The 20,919-nt window shown below is 46.2% G+C and overlaps 1 protein-coding gene across 6 annotated transcripts in view; it reads right to left on the minus strand.

Moving 5' to 3' along the window:
* mgmt (O-6-methylguanine-DNA methyltransferase) overlaps window positions 1-20,919 on the minus strand; it is a 735,973-nt gene that overhangs the window by 680,348 nt on the left and 34,706 nt on the right. For 5 of the 6 annotated variants that reach the window (XM_072479183.1, XM_072479179.1, XM_072479178.1 and 2 more), the window contains exon 2: window positions 5,625-5,669. In XM_072479183.1, the coding sequence (XP_072335284.1) occupies window positions 5,625-5,669 (45 nt within the window). Of the gene's footprint in view, window positions 1-5,624; window positions 5,670-8,653; window positions 8,717-20,919 lie in introns of all 6 variants that reach the window. The other variant, XM_072479180.1, reaches the window with a different exon arrangement.

Genomic DNA, 20,919 nt, shown 5'->3' on the forward strand with positions numbered 1-20,919 from the left:
GTCATGGTCAGAAGTTCATAAACATGCCTGGCAATAACTAGTGCTCAAGATAGTGCATAGAATATGATATATCCTCTAATACAAGGCAGTTCCTGTTCACTCCTAAAAATCATGGATACATCTCCTCAGTAAGGCATTGATAAGGATACATCACCTCAGTAAGGCATTAATAAGGATATATTACCTCTGTGAAGCATTGATAAATTGTCAGATACCTTCATCTAACAATGGACAACCTTAAATTTTTAAGCATGTCTCTAAATCACTTGTGAACTGAATCCGGGAAACTGAGTTTGAAGCTTTGGAGACAATTTTGTAGCAAGGAAGTATCACCATCTACATCACTCAGTAGCCAGCCCGTTAACTCAAAAAAAAGTTTTTTTCCCCAGTACGTTTGCTCACAAGCTTGCTGCTGGTTCAGCTCTTTTAACGGTATAAATATTGGAACTATACAGTAGGATTTTTAGATTTGTTGAATTCACCCCAATGCCTCTCACGGTAAAGGTGTAACTACTGTAATGCAGTGATGATCGTTCTCCCATTAAGTGGGATTGAGGTACTCACTAAACTCTGTAGCTTTCTACTCGGGATTTAAGGTAAATGCCACTTTAAATGTTGATGGATATCTTAATATCCCTCTATAACATCATTTTGATTTGGATTCTCTGTTGGAAACAAGATTATACCTTATTTTCCTATAGCTAACGATGTTGCGATTGACATTCCATCTATTGTGAATTGCAAGCTCAGTTCTTCAATAAACTTCTTTAGAATTTAGAAAGCATATGGTCTCATCTAGTCTTCTGTGTCCAAACTCGAGAACCCATCTTTGTACGCTCTCCAGTTTAGATATGAACCTAAGTGAAGTTTTTTGTATTATCTCAATCCCCAGACATGAAGAAATTGAGGGCTGTGGTCACCTTGACAGCCACGGACAATGAGTGGCCAACTGTTCCTTTTGGGCAGAGATCTTCCCCCAGAAGGATGAAGGTGTCAGCGATTACCTGTTGTGAGAACCTGAGCCTTTCTGGGCTATGATGCTCAGAGGAGAAGCTAAGCATTTGCCTATAGACCCTATGTTGAGTGTATCATCTTCTTCAAGGCGCAGCCTTGTGTTAATCCTTTCTGTTCTATGCAGCTGCATGTGTCTCCGGAGGAGGCAGCTGTTGCATTTTATTGCTCCCATCACGTTGGCCACTGAGCTGGAAAAAAATGTACCTCCTGAACTCCATTTTTGCCGAATGTGTAGCCCCCAAAGTTGCAGGGAGGTATCACAGGCAATAGGGTGAGATTACCCTCAGTAGAATCCAAGGCACTTGACAGCAGTTGCACAAAGTTCCTGATGGTGAATTTGGGCTGAAGGAACTGGTTCCTTTAGCGCAAATCTTTCACTGTGGCTTGCCACAGACTTGCTGATTTTACTCTTTATACTGTGGATATCAGGTCAGTTTTGCTCTACAATGAGTTCCTGCTGTGCATTTGCATTCTCCAACTTGGCGAGGTGCCGACGCAGCACAGAACCCATTCTCTGCTGGGAAAGAAAGAACCCCTGATTCGGAATCCACACCAGGGAAAGCCAGAACCGAGCAGGGTGACATAAGATGTCAATTTAGCTCCCATGCCCATCGAAACCCACCCCACATGCCTGTGGCATTCCTTACCCCAGTACATCCCTTTTATTGTATTTTATACAAGATGACAATGAAGAATAAAGAGAAGGGGTGTTGGAGTAATCAAGCGGTATTGGAACCTGCCAAAATCATGGTGGCACAAATCAGTGGCAGTCAGGTCACAATCGCCCTCAACTGTTTCGCCTCTAGATTCTTCCAGGCTACTGCAAGGTAAATCTGCAATATCAGCCAATTGTTGTGCAGAGATGTGTCAAATGGATGATGCATTGTTCAGCAGGGCCAACACTTTCATTTCCTTTCACTTTCAGCAGCAACAGAGCATAGCATGGCTGCCCGATTTTGTCGCACTGTTGGATTTTATAAATCTCAAAGGGGTTATTGATGGCACCCAAAAGTCATCTCGGCCCTAGGCACAATGCCATAGCTATATGAGCAGAAAGGAGTTCCACTCCATCAAAATATAGTAGGCTGGTTACAAAAAAAAATGTATCATTCAGGCATTCACCATATTTGTATTTTAAGATAATCATCAAGTGCCAGGATTATTTGAAAGTGAACGCAGGTTACAAAGATGGGTCTTTGGCGGCAAAGTCTGTCCACTTTCGCCTTGGTTAATGATATCCTTACAGACAAAAATAGGGCCCAGATAAAGCAGAGACCATGCAGATATTCTCACTTCTTAGCATTCGACTCTGTATCTTGAAGTAGTAGCAGAAGAGGTCAATGTCAGATGATAATAGATGCAATGACCTCTTCTTCATTTTTACTATCACTTTTGTTAATCAACGATGCTGCTTTTTATATGGTTATGGCAGCCCCCTTAATTCTTACAGTATGCCAATAACATTCCTCTCAGCTATTTGCAAAGTCCCACAGACAGCTTGATATGTGAACAGGAACTCAACATGAATAGAAAATGTTTTAAAATCAGGAATTGCTAGGTGACTTTGTGCATTAAAAGTCTGTGGAATCCCCGCAGCATACTCTCATCAGAGAATAAGCAGAAACTCTAACTTAAAGCATGATTACATATAGAGACTGAGCAGTTAATTATAGAGAAAGAATATAATTTAAACACTAAAAAATATAGTGGAATATAATAGTGTGCACAATATAACAATAGCAATGATTCACACTATATAACTGCAAATTATAACACAGTAATGTAAATCCTATACATAGATTTTCACTTTTGTCAGGGTGGTGGTAACACTTTGGCCTGATCAGGGTACAATACTATTTCTTAATGTGATTGTGCAATTCAGGAAAACTATTATGAGTTACAAATAAAAACATTTCTCCTTTCCATTCCTTTTCACAAATGTTCACAACGGGATTCTGGGCCGGAATCTTCCGAGGATCACTATCACTCCATAGCCCTTGTACTTGTGTTCATTTTGTCTGCACCAAATCCACGCTATCTAATTTTATGATTTTTTTTGTAACCACCTTTGACACAACAAACGTCCAATGAGCTTCACATGCAAAAATGGATACTCAGCAAAGGAATGAGATTTTGGAGGGGGAGGCGGAGGTCACAAAAAACATGGTCAAAGAGGTAGGTCTTAAGAAGAGGGAGGTGGAGCGGCAGAGGGGTTTAAGGATAGCATTTCAGAGGGCTGGACAGATTATGTCTTAGCCACCAGCGGTACAATGAAGGGATGGAGGGACTTACAAGAGGTCCAAGACAGAGGGACGGCATTGTCGGGCTGGAGTCAGAGTGACGGCATTGTCGGGCTGGAGTCAGAGGGACGGCATTGTCGGGCTGGAGTCAGAGAGACGGCATTGTCGGGCTGGAGTCAGAGGGACGGCATTGTCGGGCTGGAGTCAGAGAGACGGCATTGTCGGGCTGGAGTCAGAGGGACGGCATTGTCGGGCTGGAGTCAGAGAGACGGCATTGTCGGGCTGGAGTCAGAGGGACGGCATTGTCGGGCTGGAGTCAGAGGGACGGCATTGTCGGGCTGGAGTCAGAGGGACGGCCTTGTCGGGCTGGAGTCAGAGGGATGGCATTGTCGGGCTGGAGTCAGAGGGACGGCATTGTCGGGCTGGAGTCAGAGGGACGGCATTGACGGGCTGGAGTCAGAGGGACAGCATTGTCGGGCTGGAGTCAGAGGGACGGCATTGTCAGGCTGGAGTCAGAGGGACGGCATTGTCGGGCTGGAGTCAGAGGGACGGCATTGTCGGGCTGGAGTCAGAGGGACGGCATTGTCGGGCTGGAGTCAGAGGGACGGCATTGTCGGGCTGGAGTCAGAGGGACGGCATTGTCGGGCTGCAGTCCGAGGGACAGCATTGTCGGGCTGGAGTCAGAGGGACGGCATTGTCGGGCTGAAGTCAGAGGGACAGCATCGTCGGGCTGGAGTCAGAGGGACAGCATTGTCGGGCTGGAGTCAGAGGGACGGCATTGTCGGGCTGGAGTCAGAGGGACAGCATTGTCGGGCTGGAGTCAGAGGAACGGCATTGTCGGGCTGGAGTCAGAGGGACGGCATTGTCGGGCTGGAGTCAGAGGGACGGCATTGTCAGGCTGGAGTCAGAGGGATGGCATTGTCGGGCTGGAGACAGAGGGACGGCATTGTCGGGCTGGAGTCAGAGGGACGGCATTGTCGGGCTGGAGACAGAGGGACGGCATTGTCGGGCTGCAGTCAGAGTGACGGCATTGTAGGGCTGGAGTCAGAGGGACGGCATTGTCGGGCTGGAGTCAGAGGGACAGCATTGTTGGGCTGGAGTCAGAGGGACGGCATTGTCGGGCTGGAGTCAGAGGAACGGCATTGTGAGGTTTGATGAGATTGTAGAGAAAGGGGGAGCAAGGCCATGAGAGGATTTAAATAGGAGGGTGAGAATTTATATTGGATGCTTTGGAGGCCAATAAGTGATTTATTTTAAAAATTGCACATCATCACTGTTCAGTCAATATAAGGAAAAAAATATCGCTCAGTTTTTACTTCTGTGTTGTGAAAAAATTCACAAGTTATTCTGCCCAGTGACATAACCCTTTGCTCAGATAATGTACTAAATGTGTAAATTGGCCACCTATTGTACAGTGAGTGTGACTTCAGTACTATTAGCCATTAATCACAACATGCAGTAACAATGATCTTAAAGTCTGACAAAGGTGCACTTGCCGTCTGCATTTAATGTACAATTACTAATCACTAATGTAATTTTACCCTCTCATAAATACAATAGACAATTTGTCGACAGCATGTTACACAAGTTACTTTGTGACTGGGCTAAAATTTAAAAAAATAATGGATTAATCAAACTCAGAAATAATATGACAGACATATCATGATTCAAAGAGTGGAAATTAAAACATCTTAGAAATATTTATTTTTAAATGGTGGTGCAACTTATTTAAAGGGCTCCATAACATTAATATAACTGAGTAAATGCTACTTCATCATGTGATTTCCTCCCTCTCCATTCTTTTTTACACTAACAGAAAAGACAGTGTCCTTTAGGACAGTGACCTGATTCTGTTTAAATGATTTTGATACATGAGGGCGTCAAGATATCTCTCCTCTGCTGCTACAGAAGCAGAAAAGTAACAGTTCTCCCTTCCTCATCAGTATCCTGGTACAGCTTAGGTTAGCCAATACCTTAAAAAGTACAGGACCTGAGTGACTTGATTTCTGCTTGACCATGGAAGATGGTGTTATTCTTCTGTGAACTCTAATTATTTTAGTTTGTCTTTTTTTTGAGGGGGGAGCGAGCAGCAGTAAAACTCCACATATGGAAGAATAGTGCTTCATCTTATTAATCTCTATTCAACAGAAGATAGATTTGTGATGGGGAAAGGTCCACTGATGCCTGTTACCAGCCATGACAGCGCTACAGAGATTTACACTGCAGCATCAATCTTGTCAACTAGATACCAAACAGTGACTGCTGGACACTGGGGAAAAGCACAATACTGCTATATATGTGAACTCATTTGTAATGTTGTTGCTTTTTTGATTCATACTTGTATGTCAGGATATTTTCATTGGAACTCACTTTTTGATGAAGTCTCGCTGCCATGTTAGCCATGTGAAGCAGTTTCTGTTGTAAAAGTAGAAAGCAGAAGCCTGTTAGTAACAGATAAGAGGAGCAGCATGCACCTTTCTAAGCAGTTGCGAACCAGCCTGTCAGTTTTACTATTTATTTCACATATGATAGTGATTTGGGATGTGATTACACAAATTGGCCATTATGACGCTGAATGTTTAAGTATGAACTGCCCGGACAGAAAAGGGAACTTGGTACTAGTAAACCAGGAACCTCTGGGTTCCACAGGTCAACTATCATCTGTAACGGGGAAGAGAAAAATTACTGTCATCACGCGGTCCAAACTACTTTGATTCTCAGAAAAAGCATAACAGTAACAGCAAAACCGACAGTAGATTAGTGACAACCATCTGAGGCTAGACTAAACCATTTTAAACTTCTTTCTCATTTCAATCTTCAGACTAAATAGCCTTGCCAGACCTTAGGGGGGGAAAAAATAAAAAAAATTTGTATAACTTAAAAGAATACCACTTCAGACCATCAACGTCAATTTTTAAAAGAAATGCTAATTACCGGTTACCTTGTAGAGTGAAGATACCTTAAACCTTGACATACATGCAACAAAAACAGAATCACTAACTATAGGATTGGTAATGGTTTTAATTGGGACTAATTCAGAGAAAGGGGCAATCCTTGGACAGCCCAATGATGATTTGGCCAACAATTTTGTCATAAGATCATAAGAAATAGGAACAGGTATAGACCACCAATTATGCTCCCCTATTCAATTGGATCATGGCTAATCGGATTGTGGCCAACTCCACTTTCCTGCCTGCCGTCCCAAAACGCTCGACTCCTTTGCCAATAAAAAGATCTGTCCAACTCAGCCTTGATTATATTGAATAACCCAGCCTCCACGGCTCTCTGCAGAAGAGAATTCCACAGTCGAAGGGTTCACAGAGAATACATTTATCTCCATCTCTGTCTTAAATGGGAGACCCTCATTTTTAAACGGTGCCCCTTAATTCTAGATTGCCTCACATGGGGCAACACCCCTTCAGCAGCTATACTGTCACGCCTCATCAGAATCTTGTGTTTCATTCAGATCATCTCACATTCTTCCAACTCCAATGAGTAGAGGACTAAGCTGCTCACCCATTCCACATAAGACAACCCCTTCATCCCTGGAATCAGCCTAGTGAACCTCTGAACTGCGTCCAATGCAAGTCTGACCCTCCTTAAATGAGAACATCAAAAAGGTACACTACTCCAGTGCAGTCTCAATGCCTACCAAATGGTAGCAAGGCTTCCCTACTATTATTCTCTACACCCCTTGCAATAAAGGCCAACATTCTCTTTGCTGTACCTGCACGCTAACCTTTTGTGATTCATGTACATGGACACCCCAATTCCCTCTATATTATAGTATTCTGCAGTCTCTCTCTATTTAAATTAGATTCTGATTTTCTATTCTTCCTGCCAAAGTGGATAATCTCACATTTTCTCACATCCATACTCCATCTGCCAAATTTTAGCCCACTCATTTCACTTATATACTCTCCCTCCAAGTCTTTGTGTACCCCCCTCGCAACTTGCTTTCCTATCTATCTTTGTATCAACAACAAATTTGGCTCCAATACAGTCAAACTCTTTATCCAGGTCATTAATGTAGATTGAAAAATGTTGACGTCCTAGCACTGATCATTACAGTACTCCACTAGTTACAGTTTGCCAACCAGAAAAAGGCCCATTTGTCCCCACTCTCCTGTTAGCAGATCCTCTATCCCTGCTAATACATCATTCTGAACACTATGCGCACTTAGCCTTTTATGTGGCACCTTATCAAATGCCTTTGGGAAATCCAAATACATTACGTCAACTGGCTCCCTTTAACTACCCTACTTATTAGATCTTCAAAACACGCTAATAAGTTTGTCAAACACAATTTTCATGTCACAAAACCATAATTACTCTATCTGTTCTGTAGAAGGGTCATAAGGACTCAAAAATAAACTCTCTCCACAGATGCTGCCGGATCTGCTTAGTTTACCCAACATTTTCTGTCTTCACCTTATGTTGGCTCTGCCTGATTGCAAATGGGTTTCAAAAATCTCCTGCTTTATCTCCTTTAAAATATTTTAGCATTTTCCCCAAATGCAGGTGTTAAGGTAGCTAACTGGCCTTTTCTTTCCTGCTTTCTGTCTCCCTCCCCTCTCCGAGGTGTTGCATTTGTGCTTTTCCAGTCTGCTCGGGCCTTGCCAGAATCTAGAGAATATTGGGAGATTACATTCATTATTTCCGCAGCCACTTTCATTAAGACCCTTGGATTTATAACAATTAATTTAACAACATTTTTTTGGATATATTTCAATCACCTTCATCTTTCCCAAATCTTTTATAATCCAAGAAAAATATTTTGCAAAATTTCAGCATAATCTTTTTATGGTTGATGGAAACAAATGTAAATTGCTGTTTTTCCTCTGCAAAATCACAATACAATTACAGGATCATAAAAATCACTGTGTTTTCAAATGAAAAGTAGCAGTGTTGTGAGAGAACAGTTTTACACTTTCAGCGTAGAATTGTTTCAAGCAACCAGCAACCAGAAGTACTATGCCATTCACCTTGTAATTTCAAATAAATACTTATCATATTACTGATCAAGGGTATTGTAAACTACATCTTTGTGCAAAATTATATTAAAAACCGTACATTAAATTTTTGTAAAATGAAAAATTGGAAACCACAGAGTCAATCTGTTTTAATTGGGTTCCTATGGAATTGCCATACAACTACATTTTTCAATATACGGTCCCAAAGGTCCCATGCACACTTGTAAAATATAGTTCAAATAGCCTGAATTGTTTTTACATTGGAGCATTCACAGGCAGATCAATTACTCCATATACCAGCTTAACTATTAGTGGCAGGAGATGTTACCATACCAAATCATAATCTTTAACTGATCTATGTCACATTCATTCACTAGGGAAATATCGCACTTAAGACACATACTATAAACGTCTGTTTAAAACTACCTTCAAATTCTATGATTTTCCTATCCCAATACAGTTAGCCTTAGTCTTGTCTAAGAATCATTCCTGTGAGAGAAAAGAAATCAAACCTTAATACTTTCCAAGCCATTTCGCTTCTCATATCGATTTCAAGGATAAACAGAATCAATCATTAATAATTACATTAAGAGATGACCTGCAGGTTAATCATATTCCCTGTGACTCCAACTATGGAATTAACAACAGACCTCCCAGGCTATATTACCAATTGCTGAGAAACAATTTTTGATAATTGTCAGAAATTGATGCGCACAATTTGATTTAAAAACAGCAAGTTTAGGGGATTTACAGTTACCGTAACGTATAATATAATATCAGCAACATGTAATTCCAGTCAACTTTACAGAGGTTTTACTTTATAATTCTATAATTAGTGCACATTCCTCATTAGAAAAATAAAGAGTAATATTTCCAGTTGAGTGTTGTGTGTGTCTGTAGCGGTAGGGGTGCAGAGCGGTGATATTTATTTTTGAAGGATATGCTGATGCAGCTTCTAACGGGTGTAGTCATGTTGATTCTCTTTAATACTTTCTTGTTATCATACCTGACAGTTGCCATTCTATTATTGCAAAAGAAAAACTACAAAAACTGATGATTACTCTGAATGGTAATGCAATTGATTACTATTAAAAAAATCAGCCTGCATGTAGAGGCTAAAGATATTCTTTTTTTTCTAAACGCATTTTATTCAAACTTGTATCAAAGTAGGTTACAGCAAATAAACACCCCGGGAAACATTCTTCCCAACAACCAACTATACAGTTTATCCACTGTCATAATATACACACAAGTATATGATGGTGCAGAGACAGACACTGACTGACACACTGAAAGACCAATCAACACACAGAACACAGACAGGACACGGCCACTATATAGCCAGAGGGCACTAGTTTTCCCGCTCATTCGGGATGCAGCCTCTGAGACAGCCAGAGCCCGTGATCAGTAACACGAACATCTACCATGTGGTAGTAGTATAGTCTGGTCAGGTTAGCCTCAGATCTCCAGTCAACCTAACATTGTGTCAACCCACAGTGCAAGTATGTTTAACGGCTCATAGCTAAATAAAATAGAGTTGTACTTCTACAAGTGTTGGTAGCCTGTCTCTCTCTCTCTGCTCTGGTAAAGGCAGTCCTCGCAGACCCAGCATACCCAACACATCATGGTACCAGTACGTCATGTTAGAGTTTGATGGACCTACCCTGAAATAATCTGCCTTCGACCAGCGATCAGCCATCCGGTAGCATGGACAGCGTCCGCCCTCCCCCCGCCACTCCACATCACCGGCAACCTCGGTGCGAACTGGAAGATTTTTAAACAAAAGTTTCAACTGTACCTCGAAGCTACCGACCTGGACGCTGCCTCAGATGCCAGAAAGATTGCTCTCTTTCTCTCCACGGCCGGGGACCACGCCATCCATATTTTCAACTCCCTCACATTTGCTGAAGGTGAGGACAAGTCCAAGTTCAAGACAGTCCTGCTCAAATTCGACAGCCATTGTGACATCGAAGTCAACAAAGGTTTTGAACGCTTCGTCTTTCAACAGCATCTGCAGGGTAAGGATGAACCTTTTCAATCTTTCTTCACCCATCTTCGCATCCTCGCGCAATCGTGCAATAACGGCTCCACTTCCGATTCAATGATCCGTGACCAGATCGTTTTCGGTGTGCACTCGGACCCCCTACGCCAGCAGCTCCTCAAAGTTAAACAGCTCACCCTCACTATAGCCATCGAAACCTGTGTTCTGCATGAGCACGCCACTAACCGATACTCGCACATTCAAGCGGCAGGTGCAGCGCGGCAAGGCCCCCACGAAGCAGAGCGGGTGCAGGCTGTAAAACAGCTCCAGGGCCTAAGCCTGGATGAGGGCGGCCATTTTGCGTGCTTTTCCCAGGCTCTCGCGCATGCACGCAACGACCGAGGGGACGGCGAGGTCGAAGACCGAACTGCGCAGGCGCGCACTACGTACGACCGCACCACGCATGTGCAATGGCGCACTGAGTGTTCAGACATCACGGCGTGCGACAACTGTGGCTCCTCCCACTTAAAGCGGCAATGTCCCGCGAAATCTTGACGCTGTCTCCAGTGTGGCAAGCTTGGCTACTGTGCAGCCCTGCTCAAGCACCTGCCTCCCGTCGCTCCCACCAGCAGCGCAGGGACGTCCGAACCGTACAACAACCGGTCACCGATTCCGACTCCGACATGGTTCCAGACCCTGACACCGAAGATCTCATATCCCCATTCCAGGTGGGCATCATCACCAAGCACACGGTGCTTCAAAAGAAGAAGGCCGAGCCCTTCCCAGTGATGAGCATTGATCCAGACGATCAACAAATCTTGCATCCGATTCAGGCTGGACACCGGCGCTTCAGCCAACCTCATGGCGCGGTCTGACCTGGACAGCTTCCACGTTAAGCCGACCATCCTTCCATCCGCCTGCCAGCTTCTCGACTACAATGGCAATGCCATTGCTGCCAGCGGCTCATGCCAGCTTATGGTGTCGCACTGTTCCTTAAAGGCCACCCTGCCCTTCGAGATTGTAGGGGCCACTAAAACTTCCCTGCTCGGTGCTCCGATCCTAAACTTCGTCCAAAGGGTTCACTCCATGTCACCCACTGAGGCTTCAGCATCACCAGACGCCGGCTTTCAAACACAATTGAAGAACATTATCACTCGATACCACAGCGTTTTCGAGGGCATGGGCACACTCCCATACACGTACAAAATTCTTTTAAAACCAAATGCCACGCCGGTGGTTCATGCACCTCGCCAGGTGACGGCGCCCCTCAAGGACCACCTCAAGCAACAGCTGCAGGACCTCCACGATCAGGGCGTCATATCTAAAGTAACAGAACCAACCGACTGGGTCAGCTCCGTGGTGTGTGTTAAGAAAGCATCCAGAGAACTACGCATCTGCATCGACCCCAAAGATCTGAACCGTAACATCATGAGGGAACACTACCCTATCCCAAAGCGCGAAGAACTCACCTGCGAGATGCCTCCCGCCATATTTTTCACAAAGCTGGACGCATCCAAGGGGTTCTGGCAGATACAACTTGACGCATCCAGTCGGAAGCTCTGCACCTTTAACACCCAATTTTCCGGTTCTGTTACAACCGGATGCCGTTTGACATCATCTCAGCCTCGGAGGTGTTCCACTGAATAATGGAGCAGATGATGGAGGGCATCGAAGGGGTGCGGATATATGTAGACGACATCATCGCCTGGTCTACCACCCCGCAGGAACACATTGATCGCCTCCAATGCGTCTTTCGGAGAATCCATGAGCATGGCCTCCGCCTCAACAGAGCCAAATGCTCCTTTGGTCAAACAGAACTAAAATTCCTCGGCGACCACATATCACAGTATGGTGTGCAGCCGGACGCAGACAAGGTGTAAGCAATCAATGCCATGAAGACACCAGAGGACAAGAAGGCGGTCCTCCGCTTCATGGACAACTTCCTGGGGAAGTTCATCCCCAACCTCGCATCCCACACCACGGCTCTCCGCAATCTGGTGAAGAAGACAACCAAATTCCAATGGCTCCCCGCCCACGAGCAAGAGTGGCGTGAACTCAGGGCGAAGCTCATCAAGGCCCCGGTATTGGCATTCTTCGACCCTGCCAAGGAGACGAAGATCTTCACTGATACGAGCCAGCAGTGCTCCTCCAACGTGACGACACCTCCTCATGGGCTTCAGTTGCATACGCGTGCAACGACGCCCACCGAGCAACGCTATGCGCAAATCGAAAAAGAGTGCCAGGGCTTCCTCACGGGAATTGTCAAATTCCACGACTACATCTATGGACTCCCCAAATTTACAGTCGAAACGGACCACAGGCCACTGGTCAACATTATACAGAAGGACCTTAACGATATGACACCACGCCTGCAACGCATCCTCCTTAAACTCAGGCGGTATGACTTCGAACTGGTCTACACCCCGGGTAAGGAGCTAATCGTCGCCGATGCACTCTCCCGTTCTGTCACTACGCCCTACGAGCCGTCGGGCTTCGTGTGCCAAATTGATGCTCATGTTGAGTTCTGCGCATCTAACGTGCCCGCCACGGACGAACGACTCATCCAGATTTGTCGTGAAATAGCCAATAATCCTTTGCTCCAACGCGTCATGCGCCATCTTACAGACGGATGGCTCAAGGACCAATGCCCGCAATTCTACAACATCAAAGATGACCTGGCAGTGGTAGATGGAATTCTGCGAAAGTTGGACAGGATCGTCATCCCGCACAGTATGCGGGAGCTCGTCCTTGAGCAGCTCCATGAGGGTCACCTGGGGGTGGCGAGGTGCCAACAGCGGGCCTGTAAGGCAGTGTACTGGCCTGACATCAACCATGACATCGCTATCGCCGTTCTCAACTGCCCGACATGCCAACAGTTCCAGCCAGCTCAGCCAAAAGAGACCTTGCAGCCACAAGAACTGGTGTCGTCCCCCTGGACCAAGGTTGGCATTGATCTTTTCCATGCACTAGGCCGGGAGTATGTCCTCATAGTGGACTACTTCTCTAACTACCCAGAAGTAGTTAGGCTGCAAGACTTCACGTCGACAGCGGTCATCCGTGCGTGTAAGGAGACTTTTGCTCGCCATGGCATCCCACTCACGGTCATGTCTGATAATGACCCGTGTTTTGCAAGTCAGGAGTGGTCCAACTTTGCCTGGCGGTATAATTTCACGCATGTCACCTCAAGTCCCCACTACCCCCAGTCGAATGGCAAAGCTGAGAAGGGGTAAACGTTGTCAAACGACTCCTGTGCAAAGCGGCCGATGAGGGATACGACTTTTACCACGCACTACTTGCCTACAGGTCAACTCCATTGTCTACTGGCCTGTCACCAGCTCAATTGTTATATGAACTGCAGAATTCGAAAGACGGTGCCTGCAATACACGCCCCAGACTTGGACAACTTTCCGGTCCTGTGTCGAATGCAACTGTCACGGGCCCAACACAAGTCGGCGTATGACACCCGCACCACTGATCTCCCTGCTCTCGTTCCTGATAACCAGGTTTGTGTACAACTTCCTGAAGGTGGCTGGTCTGCCGCCATGGTGGCAATCAAGCAAGTGGCCCCGAGGTCGTTCCTGGTTCGTATGCAGGATGGCTCTTTTCTTCGCCGAAATAGGCGGGCACTGCGGCTCCTTTCACGCTCGCCGCCAGATCGTGATGCCCTGCCTCGCCAGTCCAAGAGCTCGCAGATCTGCCTCTTCTGTTGCCACCCTCTGCGACTGACACAGTCCCGCCCGTTCCAGAGCAGGCGGCCCCTGACCCACCCTTGCGGCAGTCAACCAGACTTCGTCGCCCACCACAGAGACTAAATTTATGAACTGCCTAAATTTATGAACTCTCTAAACCCATGGACTGATGGTTTCGTTACCCTGGTTATTTGTTCGCTAGTTTGTACATACTGTTATTGATGTCCTGTGTTTTGTTACATACAGTCTATCTGCACTAGACACCTTCCCGTGTAAATATGTTAGAATTTTGGTATGTAGTCCTGTAAATATGCTCACATATTCTCCACATAGTCAGGAACATTCACATATTTATTGCCACGTACACATTATTTTTTTTCAAAAAGGGGTAGATGTCAGAATATACAGACAAGTATATGATGGTGCAGAGACTGACACACTGAAAGACCAATCAACACACAGAACACAGCAGCCAATCACCAGACAGGACATGGCCACTATATAGCCAGAGGGCACTAGAATTCCCGCTCATTCGGGATGCAGCCTCTGAGACAGCCAGAGCCCGTGATCAGTAACACGAACATCTACCATGTGCTAGTAGTATAGTCTGGTCAGGTTAGCCTCCGATCTCCAGTCAACCTAACATTGTGTCAACCCACAGTGCAAGTACGTTTAACGGCTCATAGCTAAATAAAATAGAGTTGTACTTCTACAAGTGTTGGTAGCCTGTCTCTCTCTCTCTGCTCTGGTAAACACAGTCCTCGCAGACCCAGCATACCCAACACATCATCCACCACTTTGGATATTGCCTCGAAGAAGGCTGTACCCTGCAAGTCTGGGGAAAGACCAGAACATGTGGGCGTGGTTGGCCGGGCCTCCTTGGCATCGTTCACATCTATCCTCCACCTCCGGGAAGAACCTACTCATACGGGTTCTTGTTACGTGGGCTCTATGTACCACTTTTAGTTACGTCAGGCTGAGCCTTGCGCACGTAGAGGTGGAGTTGACCCTATGCAGTGCTTCACTCCAGAGCCCCCAGCCTATATCAATCCCCAGGTCCTCCTCCCATTTTTTTTTTGTTGCATCCAGTACGGTGTCGGCCCTTTCTGTCAGTCGGTCATACATGTCACTACAGTTTCCTTTGTCTAGTATGCTTGCGTCCAGAAGTTCTTCCAATAGTGTCTGTCGTGACAGTTGTGGGTACGTCCTCGTCTCCTTTCGTAGGAAGTTTTTGAGCTGTAGATACCTTAGTTCGTTCCCCCTGGCTAGCTGGAATTTCTCTGTCAGTTCGTCTAGTGTTGCGATCCTGTCGTCCGTGTACAGGTTCCCGACTGTCAGTGTCCCTCCGTCATGCCCCACCTTTTGAGGATGGCGTCAGTCAGCGCTAGTGTGACCCTATGGTTATTGCAGATGGGAGCTTTGTCCGACATTTTGGTCAGGCCAAATTGCTGCCGTAGTTGGTTCCAGGATTGGAGGGTGGCTATCACCACCGTGCTGCTGGAATGTCTTTTGGGTGGGGATGGGAGCGCCACCGCCGCGAGGGCCCGGAGGGAGGTCCCCATGCGGGAGGCCTCTTCCGCACGCACGCACTTCGAGGCAATGTCCAAAGTGGTGGGGAGGAGGGCGGACGCCCTTGCCTTTGCCTCCCTGACTGCCTGCCGTAGTATCCTGTTCGGCTGGCGGTCAGCAGCACCACCCAAAGCTGCAGACTGGCTGTCCGACATCTCGAATCTCTCCAAATGGAGAAAATCAAATTCGCCATCCGAGGGTCAGACGACGGCTTCCACAAAACGTGGGAGCCATTCACGCAATTGCTCAGGGACCTGTTTGTGGACAATGAACGAGAGGACGAATAGCCAGGTAGCCAAGAATCAGGGGGGAGTAGCCGGGGCATGGGGGGGGGTGGACCGGGAGAAGGGGGGGGCGACAGCTAAGCCTACGAGGAAAGAAAGGCAAACCACGGGAGGGGGGGGGGGGGGGGGGGGGGGGGGAGGGGAGAGGGAAGATACAGGGAACAAGAGAGGAGAATTAGGGAGGTGGGGGGGAGGCAGGGAAATGAGAGCTGGAAGGAAGGCACGGGATACAATAATGAACAGGGCATCTCCAAGAGTAGGGAACGAGGAGAATAAAGATGAAAGACGGGCGAAATGACAGAAGTGGCGGTGAGCGCGAGACGGCAGCGAGATCCGTCCAGGAGAAGCGACAACAACACCAAACCCATTCGAGTATTGCCCACTATAATTGTCTCTCCGGCACCCGAATGTATATTTACTTCCCCGGTCTCCACCATCCCGCCCCCCCCTCCCTCCCTCCCGCAAACAGTCGCCTACTTATGTGTTGTAAATAAGTTTGCCAGTTGTACAGAGTTGCTGCTGTTGAGCTGGTGCACAATACCCTACCAGTTATTCTATTTTATTTTTTATTGTATTTTTAAAAAAACTATTTACTATTTTCTTTGGTATGTTTGGGTGTGCCCTTCTCTTTTATATATGTGTGTATATATATATATATGTATGTTTCTTATCCTGTGGACATAAAGGACATACTTTGTTCAAAACCCCCCCAAAAAACATTTATTTTTTAAAAACTATACAGTTTGTACAGATTTTTCTCCTCCCCCCCCTTCTACCCCCCCTCCCCATCACCCACCACCCCACCCTCCTGCGACGAACAGCTCCTCAAACACGGTCACAAACATCCCCCACCCTTTCTCAAACTCCCCTGCTGAGCCCCTTAACTCATACCTTATCTTCTCTAACCGCAGGAAGTCATACAGGTCACCCAACCATGCTGCTACCCCCGGTGGCGATGCCGACCACCACTCCAGCAAACTTCGTCACCGTGCAATCAGAGAGGCGAAGGCCAAGACATCAGCCTTTCACCTCTCCATGAGCTCCGGCTTCTCTGAAACCCCAAATATCGCACCAAAGGGTCCGGGTCCACTCCCTCCTCTACTATCCTGGCTAAGACCACGAACACTCCCGCCCAGAATCTTCCCAATTCCCCAAAACGTGTGCGCATGATTCGTTGGCCCCCGCCCACACCTCTCACACTCATCTGCAACCCCCTGAAAGAACCCACTCATTCTCGCATCCTGTGCACCATCTTAAACTGTATCAGGCTCATACTTGCACAAGAGGAGGTCCTGTACCCTTCGCAGTGCCTCACTCCATACTCCCCAATTGATCTCCATTCCCAACTCCGCTTCCCATTTCTTCACCACCCGCTCGCCTCCCTGCTCCCCAGCCACTTACCCCCAATTCTTCCCTCCCCTCCCACATCCGGAAGCAGCAGTCGCTCCAGCAGGGTGTATCCCGGCAATCTAGGGAACCCCTTCGAGACCTTTCGTGCAAAGTTCCTAAACTGTAGATACCTGAACTCACTACCCCTCGTCAGCTTTACCCTCTCCCTTAGCTCCTCCAGACTGGCGAAGCCTTCCTCCAAATACAAATCCCTCACCTTGACCAGCCTCACTTCCCTCCACCTCCTGTATACACTATCCACGCACCCCCCCCCACCCCGGCTCAAACCCATGATTCTCGCACAGCGGCGTTAGCACCGACATCCCTTCCACCCTAAAATGCCTCCTCAGCTGATTCCATATCTTCACCATGGACTGCACCACTGGGCTCCCTGCGGAACCATTGGCTAAAGATATTCTAACAATGGTTCTCCAACTCATTGCTGATGCTCTCCATGTACTATGAAACGAGGTACAATGAGCTACAGTTTAATTCATGAGAATCGGCTACAGTCTCCAATATCTTCCTTTCAATTCTGCCATTTGTCCCCTTTCTACAAAGTTTTATTTTCCAAGTACACCTGACTCAATTTGCTGAAATTCTGAAATGTTTTGTTTATTGATAGCAAAGCTATGTAACACGAACGTTCTTCAAACTTTTGTACTCTTACCAGAGCACACCTTTGTATTTGTAATGTAATATTACAGCAGCCACTGCAAAGGTTCATAGTATTGCTCCAAAAATCTAACAATTATTATGTATCTGCTTCAACTCGCAGTGTGGCAAAATACTGAAAATCAGTTGGCTAATTATTTCTCTTCGCCTTCCTGATCTGAAACAATATTTTGAAATTTGCTATCCATGCTTAGTTTTCTTATTTTGCCAAATGAATCGCTCATTTGCGTCACAAGAAGCCAAACAAACATTTGAGTCAGAACAACGGGCGGGATTTTTCTCAGTGGCAAAAGAACAGCACCTGCTGTTCTTAACACTTGCACTCGCTTAGACTATGGGATTTGGTACTGGAATGTACTGTAATTGGAAAGCACAGCGTGTTCCCTACAGGGATTCTGGGACTTGAATGAACAGGGCAAGGAACTGTGCATCTCCTTAACAGTAAGAGGCTCGCAGCCTGAACTAGGAAGTATAAATTTAGCTATTTAAAATTCAATGTCAAATCAGGTAAGGTGAAATAAAGATGGGATTGAGAGAGAGAGAGATAAAAAAAGAGCAAAGCAAAACAAAACTTTTTTTTTTTTAAATGTAAAATAATTGAAACCTTGAAAAAACGAGCCTGCATACTTTTGAACTTAAATTTCAAATGTCAGAAATGTTGTTTGCCAGTGATTAAGACTTACCAGGCTTTTAAAAATCTATTTACATTGGAATGGTCAAGCTTTCTGGCAGGTTTTGTGGGTACACATATCATGCAGGAATAACAGCTTCACACAGTTCCATGTATTTCAATGCCGAGTCTCAATAAAATAACTGTTATGACACAGCTCCAGGGCAGCACGGTCGCGCAGTGGGCTAGCCCTGTTGCCTCACGGCGCCGAGGTCCCAGGTTCGATCCCGGCTCTGGGTCACTGTCCATTTGGAGTTTGCACATTCTCCCCATGTTTGTGTGGGTTACGTCCCCACAACCCAAAAGATGTGCAGGCTAAGTGGATTGGCCATGCTAAATTGTCCCTTAATTGGAAAAAATGAAATGGGTACTCTAAATTTTTTTTATTTTTTTTTAAACTTTAAAAAGAAATGATGCAGCTCCTGAAGCAGCAGGGCAAGTTAAACAGCAACCTCCTGATTTCCACATATAATTGCCTCTGTGAAGTTTCCAGAACAAAAACATAAAATGCTGGTCAATCTCAGCAGGTCTGACCGCATCTGTGGAGAGAGAAGGGAGCTAACATTTCAATGTCAAAGCTGGAGAGAACTGAAAATTGGGTCAGATTAATACTGCCATACTGTGAACACAGACTTCCAATGATAAAGTAAAGCAGCACATGATTACTGGGATCATTACTTTCAGCATTAGTACATTTCCACAAGATCATAAAAGATCCAACAAATTTTAAGTACAATGGCTGAAAAGGAGTAATTATATTTTACTTTAAATGCACTCCCCTAGTAAATCCATCTAGCAACTGAGCAAAGTCAAAAATACCAGCTTTTGAACTTCAATCTGAATTGTTTGGTCCTTCTGGGGTTTTTAAAAAATTTATTTTGGAGCTCATTACTTAGGAAGGCTTGCAGTTTCCTCAGATGGGGGGGGGGGGGATGAGTTGTTGGAGGCATTGGAGGCACCGGTGGGGCTAGAGGAGGTCTGCAGGGCTGAGTAAGATGCAAGCCAGGAAGGCGCCGGGAACTGATAGAATTTTACAAGAAGTTTGCGGACTAGCTGGCCCCATTGGTATTGGGGATGTTTAATGACTCACTGGCGCGGGTTCCCTTCCAGAGACGGTTGAGGTAGGCATCCATCTCCCTCCTTCCATCAAGTGTAGGTCATACATCCCAATCTCTCTGCTCAATGTGAATGCAAAATATTTGGCTAAAATCCTAGCGTTGAGGCTGGAGTCCATAAAAATGTTTATGAGGAGCAGAAATTGTCGTCCAATGCGAGGCAGCTACTTACTGTAGAGAGTGTCAAATGTAACATAGAATCCTTACAGTGCAGAAGGAGGCCATTTGGCCCATAGAGTCTGCACCGACCCTCTGAAAGAACTCCATACCTGGGCCCAGTTCCCCGCCCTATCCCCTTAACCCACATATTGATTATTGCCAATCCACCTAACCTGCACATATTTGAACACTAAGGGGTAATTTAGCTTGGCCAATCCAACTAACCTGAATATCTTTGGACTCCGGAAGGAAACCCACGTAGACACTGGGGGAAAGTGCAAACTCAACACAGACAGTCACCCAAGGCCAGAATTGAACCCGGTTCCCTGGCATTTTGAGGCAGCCGTGCTAACTACTGTGCTGCTCGGACATACTTGTTCACGGTTCTGGAGAAGTGTGGGATTTGTCCTGGGTTTGCATCATTGGTCAGATTACTGTATGATACGCCAGATGCTAGTGTTCGAACAAACAACATGAATTCGGGATTTTTCAGGCTGCACAGGGGTCCGAGGCATGGATGTACGATGTCCCCTCTGTTGTTCGTGTTGGCGATCGAACCATTGCCGACTGCTTTGAAGGCCTCATAAAAGTGGAGGAGAAGAATTGTGAGGGGTGGATTAGACTTTTTACTGTATATTAGAATCCAGAGCCAGCTGTGGGGGAGATGATGGGGATGTTGAAGAGGTTCTGTTATTTTTCAGGGTATAAACTAAATGTTGGGAAGAGTGAATATTTTATGGTTAGCCCTCTGAAGGGGGTGGGCAGGAAATTGCCATTCCGTCGGGCGGGAACCAGTTTTTGCTATTTAGAGGTTCAGGCGGCCGGTGATTGGTCGCGACTTCGCAAACTGAATTTTTCATGCTTGGTGAGCAGACTTGTAGAGGGGGGATTAGCCTTCCACTGATGCTGGCGGGCCGATGTTAGATTAACATTTTGCTGTGAGACTTCCGGGTTGCGGCGATGCGGAGCTAAGCCGCGCGATTCGGCAGCTCCCACGAAAACGGACTTTTGGGCCCGCTGACGGAGCCCCAACGGCACTTTAAAAAAAAAAACTAACCCGTGGGGAAAGAAGGAGAAAGGTCCCCTACAAACCTGCATGGATCGGACCCGCAGCGAAACGGCGAAAAAAGCAGCCCTGGAGCAGCGGGAGAAGAAAGAAGA

This window comes from Scyliorhinus torazame, chromosome 16 (assembly GCF_047496885.1).
Source record: "Scyliorhinus torazame isolate Kashiwa2021f chromosome 16, sScyTor2.1, whole genome shotgun sequence".
NCBI classification, from domain to species: domain Eukaryota; kingdom Metazoa; phylum Chordata; class Chondrichthyes; order Carcharhiniformes; family Scyliorhinidae; genus Scyliorhinus; species Scyliorhinus torazame.